Genomic DNA, 8,268 nt, shown 5'->3' with positions numbered 1-8,268 from the left:
GCAGAAGAAACTCTACATGCTGCAGGGCTGAGAACATAACTATCGTTATCATTATTACCCTTTAATGGTGACAAGTCTGTCTGACGTTCACGTACAAACAAAAAAATGTCTGCACCTGGCAATGATTCTTGGCTAAATAATCACCATTGCAATAATGTGCGATGCGATGGATTGCTTAAAGCTTAATATCCACCTGCATTAACAATGGCACTAATGTACAATAGCTTGCCTCGCCCTCCAATCTCCTCTTGAAAGAAAATTGTGAGAGCGATGTCAAAGCTAATGTCTAAAGCAAGAAAGCAAAGACGATGTGTCTTGATGGCACCGTGTGTGGCATGCCCTGGGGCCGACTGGCATTGTTTGCGAGTATTCTAGGATCCATACTTGGGCCTCCATTTGAATCTTGCCCAACCCTACACCTGTACTTACAGACGTCTGTCATAAACACAGCCACAGTAAAAGGAAAAATAGTAGAATGCATATGGGGTTTAAAATCGATGCTATCCATTTCTCAGAGAAAAAAAAAAACTCTCCTTACTTTATTAAAGTCCGGCAATATCGAAGAACCTCGTTAGGATGTAGAGATCAGTTCTTGATACCGGTTATCATGTGTTTATGTTGTTGTTGTTTTTTTTAATGTATGATAATCAGATTGACTACACCAGTTAAACCAAGAAGATACTAGTATAGGCTCGCCTAGTACGTTTACCTTCTTGGTTGAACTATATTATTTTGGGATGACTGACGATTTGGAATTGATATTACGTTTCACTGGTGAAATATTTCACATAGACATTTGCAAAATGACATAATGGCAATGTTTGGCAGATATCTCAGTTTTGATTTACAAATAAAACAACGAGAAAACGACTCTAATGTCACTCTCCTGAAACCGGTTTTTTCCTCTTCCTCTTCCGACAGAAAAGTCGTTCCCAGCAGGCTACGAAGGTGCGATCAAAAGCTTTCTTCATGTTGTCAAGGGTCAGGGATTCGACGGCAAACGAGAGGAAAGCAGAAATCATGAGCATCCCAAGAATCATCATGGTAATAGAGAGGAGAACTGCCGTGGTCTTTTGCTTCTCCGTTAGCGTCTGTCCCTTGGTGTAGTAGAACATATCTCCGAATCCCACCGTCAGGATGGTGATGATGTCGAAGTAAAAAGAGTCGATTAGCGTCCACTCGCCCGGCACGAAACTAGAGTAGTAGATGATCAGCGACGTCAGGCACAGGTAAATGATAAAGAAGATGCCAACGAACCAGATCGGTACCGACGTCGATTTCGCTGAGTCATCAACGTCGGAGTTGTCGGAGGCACTGTTGTTGTTGCTGTTGTTTTCGTTGTTTCGTGATCGAAGGGTCGTGTCAATATTAGTATTCTCAGCTTCACATATTGCGACGCTCTCTCCTTGAGTAAGCATCCCGTTGTATATTTCCCTCATCTGGACGCTGTGAGTGAGGCTTCCTACTGTCGATGATTTGTCTGAGTTTCCCTCACTTGTTCCTCCCCAATCCACCCTTCCTCCACCTGGGTTGGGTGATCCTATTTGTCCATTCTGTTTTTGTCTAAATGCTTGATTGGTAACTCCATTAAGTCGGGTTTGTCCGTCACTGTCAGAAGTAACGCGGCAATCTTTGCTACTGTCAAAATCCCCTCGGTCGTCGTTGGTATTTGCGACGCTGCGTCTGGGTTTGTCGCGTTTTGCCGCGTTGTTCACACGCGCAGCACTGATGACGCTGATGCAGCTCACTGAGCGAGGTGGGCGCACGTCCATGTTTCTTGCCCGCTTCTTCTTACAGGATTGGCAGAGGTTGTAGAGTGACTGATACGTTTTAGTGATGACGTAGACAATGCCCCGTCCCACCCATCCGATGAGGGTGATGTTGAGCGGCACGCCCACGATGGCATAGAAAATACACAGAATTCGGCCTAATTGCGTCTTGGGTACGAGGATGCCATATCCTGTAAGGGGAGATTGGAAAGCAGTGAGAAATATTAACAAGATTCCACTATGTGTGAAGACAGAAAGGTAAGAATTCTTTCTACTGATGAGCCATCTGTCAAGACTTTGTGATGAACAAAAAAAAATGGCACAGGACACTCTTATCAACATTTGTTTTGTTTAAGAAGTTTGGCTTCGAAGGTGCACAAATCGATCTGAGGCCACAAGAAAATATTTTGGAATAGGAAGAAGAGAAGGATGAAAATCAGCGTAGGTTGTTGTAAATCACCATTTCGTTTTTATTCCTGCCTGTTGACTATCATCGAATTATTATAAAGAAAAAAACAAATGTAGAACAAATAAAGCGGGCATACTACTGGAGGCAGATCACCAAGACGCACAGCAAGCTGCAAGAATGTTAAACATTTAAGACCCGTAGGGCCTAAACATCACTTCACAGTAAGAATGAATTGCCAATAGCGTGAACATATACAATAATACGTACATGTATTTCAATTCATATATCGAAACAACAAATATATGGCATAAATGGTATAAACAAAGAGGAAAAATTTTGCTGACCGATTGTGGAGATGACCGTAAGACAGAAGTGGACCCCGCCGAGAAAGTTCCATTCGAGTCCCTTGTCCTGGTGGACCTCCCTCATGATGGTGTTCATAATGTCATCAATTTGGCACGCTGTGACATTCATCTGATCCATCGACTCATACGTCACATTGCTGATATTGCAATTCCGACCTCTCTCCCATGCCTGCAGAGATATCAAAGCAAAATTGTAGAAATTGTAGTCAAAGATATGGTTGAGGCAAAGTAGTGGCTGTAGTGGCTGTAGTGGTAGTGGTATAGTGGTAATGGTAGTGTTATTATTAGTGGTGATGGTAGTGGTAAGAGTGATAGTAGTGGCTGGCGGTTACAGTTAAAAAAATACTCTTTAGAAAGGTTTGGTGGTGTATCAAAAGTAACAGAAATGTTGAAGTAGTACCGAAGGAGTAGTAGTAGTAGTAGTAGTAGTAGTAGTAGTAGTAGTAGTAGTAGTAACAATATAATCTGTAGTAGTAGTAGTAGTAGTAGTAATACAATGTATAAAGTAGTAGTAGTAGTAATACAATGTATAAAGTAGTAGTAGTAGTAGTAGTACAATGTATGAAGTAGTAGTAGTAGACGTAGTAGTAGTAGTAGTAGTAGTAGACGTAGTAGTAGTAGTAGAAGTAGTAGTATCAGTAGCAGTAGTAGTGGACGTAGTAGTAGTAGTAGTAGTAGTAGTAGTAGTAGTAGTTGTTGTTGTTGTTGTTGTTGTTGTAGTTGCAGTGGTGGTGACGTGGTTGTAGTAGAAGTAGAAGTAGCAGCAGCAGCGGAAGGTTGTGATGGATACTTCAATTCTAACATCGTAGTTACAGTACATATAGTAACAGTGGTCATACAAATTGTTTAAGCACCAGATGTAACGGCATCAGCAGGCCTCTACAACGTAACTATTGAATACGTGATTAGGAAAGAGTAATGTGCAAGTACAGTAATAGCATAAAGGTGAACTGCTGTTGTGGTTGCGCTTGTCATACTACATGTACATTGTTTAACCCTTGATATATCCAGTATATAGTACGTAACAGAAATGTAGTTAAGTTTTTTGTTTGGTTGTCATCGTGTGAATCATGTTACTATAAATGTGTTGTAATTTTATATTTTGTGTATAAACAGGGCGTGCATTCGTGTCATTGTAAAGCAGTTATCGAACTGAATGTGCCTACCTTGTATTTTTAAAGAAAACATGAATAGATAAAATATAAAATAATGCTATGTGGTACTTGCGGTGACAGCCATACACAGTACATCTGTTGTTAAAATCTGTAAGAAATACAGTACTATACATGGCAGTAGGGCAGCAGTAGCTTTGGTACTGAAAGTGGTGGGGCCGTTGTACCAGTAGCAATAATCATCATAAATTGGGACATATAAAACGTGGAAGGTGAAGAAGTAGTTGATAATAGGCCTATAAGCGCAATAGCTGCAAAACTTAGTGCAGAAGTAAGAGCAGTAGTTGTTGTAGTAGTGTGAAACCACTGTTTTGTTTTGCCTAGATCTTTTGCCGTCCTGGTAGACGAGCATGATGCAAAACGTGAACCTTGTCCTCACCTGGTATACAAGCAGAGTAAACTGTTCTCGTTCGTACGCCCGAATACGGGCGAGCTGCGGTCCCTCGATGTGACTGAAAAGGAAGCCACCTCCAGTAAGGTAGAGCAACCAGATGACGAGCGGGAAGAAAGACATCGCAATCTTGAAACACCGATCTCTCCTCTTCTTCGCCGACGACGGCGACGTCGCCCTTTCTTCCGACATCGCCTTCTCCGAGTCGTGGTCACCAGTTCCCTTCTCCATGTCGGGAATTATGACCGTGTGCACCTCACTACATGATACGCGAGGCATCCGACATCAGTTCGGTTTTCGACTTCGACTTGGCTTCTTTCTTCTAAGAGTGTTGCGACCACGATGGTAGAAAACTGGTGAAGAGTTTTTGGTTGGTTTCTCCTCTTTTCTGCATACAAGTGGTATCACCTCCAATCTGTCCAGTAATAAAAGAACAATTCAAGAAATCAGTTCACAACTGGGTTTGTAACTATATGCGGATATAAATCATGGTGTCGCTGAGTGTCTCCCTGTTGTACGAAATGTAGCAACCCTTTTATTTCAATCTTGCTATATTATACAAATATATTACCAAGTACTTGCATAAGGCGTCACTTTCCACTAAGTTTATTCACACGAACGCATATGACCTAATGTACTTCCAATACAAAAAAAAGTATGTTCGAGCACGTGTTATATTATTGTTTAATGTACATGTAGCAACGTGTTCATGTATTATAAAATCAATGGCACGTGTATCTTAACACATTATACACGCATTAAGGAAGCTTCACCAACTCAGCTATATTGACAGACTACGTACAATATGTGTGGAATCGGATGGCCCTAGTTGCCAACTGCATGGTATCAGTCATTGCAACTACAGTGTTGTACATTGTATTAAGAAGATATGAATTTATTGGTGATTCTGTCTTTATTTCCCCCTCGAACAGTTTTCGTGGAGAAGCCAAGGCTTCGCCCTTTATCAATAACAATTGATGATGCCTTGCTCTTTATAGGCATGTATGTGTTCCATGCCTTTACAGATTATAGGTTTTGCACACGAATTTTTGTTTCATTTCATTTCTTTAAATTTTATATGATGATAGTGATTAGCAAAAGGATCCACTTTGACCTTTGGCTTTGACCTTTGTGTAAAGATGGGTACCTGTCAAGCATGGCTGAGGTGAGTTTGAGGTATGTAATGAAGTGTCTCGCTGGAAGAACATTTCTAAAACTTACTCATTATAATTCAGTTGTCCCGGTGAAAGAGGGGAGAATACTGCATCCTTATGCTCTAGTTCTTATCGATATCAATTTGCGTCTTTTCTCTGGTATCGGAGTACGAAATTTAGGCTAATATGATGCGTTTAAGACAGCAGTATATTATTATTATTATTATTATTATTATTATCATTATTATTATCATCATCATTATTATCATTATCATTAATTTTCATTTTCATCATTTTTATCATCATCATTTCTATTATTATTGTTGTTATTATTATTATTATTATTTTCATTATCATTATCCAAGTCCCCAATGAAGATGCGTACGTTTGGGACTTACACAAGAATAACCTGCAGTATTATACTGTATAATCTCTAGTTGTCATTTCGAAGAATTCAAGAGAAATGAAATGCAAAGGGGCGATATTGTTACACAGATATCATAAATAAAAAGTACTTTATGTGTGCACATAGGTGTTAATTTTAGTATGCTAAGGGCTGCCTTTGATATAAAATGTATTTATATAGCTAGATTTAAAAAAGAAAGAAAGAGAAATCTACTGTAGGTCTCAGGGGACAGCATTTTACAAACATAGTCACTGAAAACAATGAAACTATTAGTTATTCAGAGTGAACACAATGAGTGTTGATTTGCAATTCTTTGCCGATAAATCTTTTTTTCAGACCATGTAGATAATGAAATGAATTTACTTTGACACAATTGTACATACAACTGTATAATGCCGCGCAACTCATTTCTTTTTTTCAAAATTTCTCAGGTAACCAGTTAAATAGCGTAGAGCAAGCTCATCGTTACCAGAGCTATCAATCGTAGTACTGATAATCGTGATGGCGGAAAACGAAAGAAGTTTATTGTACTTCATTTCATTTTTTTTTCTGGTTAAATTCATTCACTGAAGATCAACTGAATTAGCAATTATCAATAAGACACATGCACAGCGGTGTTTCCACATGTTCTTAAAAGGCACATAATTTTCAATAAAAACAAGCAATACAAGTGTACACGCATAGCGGACTGGGATCATACTACATGTATAAAGGTGCTAAATTCTGAGATGAGGAAATTTCTCGATGTAAAGACTGCTGCAGTCGATGTTGCAATGCATAGAAAGAAAAAGAAAACCTCCCGATTGTTGTGGATTCTGTGGTAATATTGTGAATTCTTCTCTAATATGGTTTATCCTGAGTTTGACTTCTACCACTGTACGTACTTAACCATCTGGGACATGATGTTGTTGTTTTTTTTTAAATTATGATCGTCCTCTTGATCCAGGTCCTAGAATAGATTACTGGCAATGCTGCTATATGCAATTCAATAATGGTTATGACAAGGGCCTCTGGAGAACAGTGCAAATACTCAAAAGGCTATCTCTATATACTCTCTGTAAATAAGACATACATATACACGATTGTTATATATCCTTATGATCAATTTCATTGTTATTGCTGTTATCATTGTTATTATAACATTACCATTATAATTATCATGACTGTTATCATTAACACTATAGTTTATACTGCAATCATCACCGTTATTGTCGTCATTGTTATCATGATTATTATCATCATCACTATCATCATACGTTATAATCTGAGCTAGACCTAATTTGAACGAACGTTGTCTAAAGTAATATTCGTGTATTATCTTTATGTGACAGTATACAGTATGCATACACGATATGTAAAACGTCATATCTCCAGTGACTATAAATACTGTCATGACAGAGTCATATTTGTGAATACATTTTGCACATTGCTAAGAAATAATTCCTGTCGTGGACTGTCAGATTTGCTCTGTATTCCAGCCAGTGTCATTGGTCGAGACAAGATAACGGAGCCACTTAAAACAACGTCTTGGACGAACTGTAATCTCTTTCTATGCCCGACTTTGCATTGAGAGACTGTAGAATGGTACCCTAGATCGAATAACCTACAAACATATTCTGTCACTCGACATTTGTACTTGTATGTTAATGGAAGAAAGAAGTCAGCAAAGCCATTGTACAGTTTACAGATTTTGTCAAACAACAGTCCCTCTGAAATAAAGTTGATGATACCATCATGTAGGGTCCTACCCTTGTACATTTGTAAGCTTAAATTCCTAAAATGTTTTCGCACAACCTGTCTGTGCGATCTTCAAATGATATTTCCATCTTTCTAAAACGGCCAAACTTTTTCTCGTAACATAGAATTTAGTGAAGTTGAATCTGAGTAAGCAATGTCTTTCTGCGATGTACAGTAGGCATACACTGTATTTCTAAGACGATTATCCTAGGGGCGTAATCCATCATTTGTTGAGGGTCATCACAAAATTCGTGGGTACACCTCCAGTCAAGATTTTGATATTTGAAATACAATATCAAGGCCAACTACGCTAATATCTTCTTTTTTTCAGCTACGAACACCTCGTCCCAGGGTATTTTTTTTTCTGCATACCGAAGCGGATTAAACTTTTATTGTGATAAATAGATAAATAACATTAACGCACTGACATGTACTATTCGGATATTTGACATGCACTTGCCAAACGAAAAACATGTACACGCACCCACAATCCACAATGATCACTTAATTGCATTGGACGTGTTTAACCTGCATTTGTATATAAATTTGACTGGTTGCATTTCTAAATCATTTCTAAATTCACAGTCCTGTACGTCCTGAAAGCAGATATTTTTGCTGTTTAATCTTTAAAGCTTACGAACGTCCATCTTGTGTTTTTTTTTTTTCAAGTTTATTAGTAAGATTACCGTTAAGATGGTAAATTTTGTTAGAGGAAACTTAACTTCAAGTTTATAAAGTTAGTAAAGTCTAGAACATGGCATTATATGCCACATGCTTATAACTTTGCAATCTTTCAATTCAAATGAAAAACCAAAAAGCGCATTTTTTCCTTAACCTTTTCACTAGAACAGCTATATTACACACA

General features: G+C 38.4%; 1 protein-coding gene across 1 annotated transcript; it reads right to left on the bottom strand.

Moving 5' to 3' along the window:
- Window positions 1–878: 878 nt before the first annotated feature.
- LOC139715722 (uncharacterized) lies at window positions 879–4,337 on the bottom strand. The gene is made up of 3 exons (XM_071627272.1): window positions 4,095–4,337; window positions 2,523–2,712; window positions 879–1,960 (listed from the first exon to the last, which is right to left on the bottom strand). Exons 1-3 carry the CDS (start codon window positions 4,335–4,337, stop codon window positions 879–881), a joined length of 1,515 nt encoding a protein of 504 aa, XP_071483373.1.
- Window positions 4,338–8,268: the final 3,931 nt, after the last annotated feature.

The sequence above is a fragment of the Diadema antillarum genome, unplaced genomic scaffold, assembly GCF_040938485.1.
Source record: "Diadema antillarum isolate AM-2024a unplaced genomic scaffold, OU_Dant_1.0 scf00000054, whole genome shotgun sequence".
In the NCBI taxonomy this organism is placed as follows: domain Eukaryota; kingdom Metazoa; phylum Echinodermata; class Echinoidea; order Diadematoida; family Diadematidae; genus Diadema; species Diadema antillarum.
The sequence above is the reverse complement of the archived record's forward strand: the minus strand, read 5'-3'. Positions and strand labels throughout refer to the sequence as shown.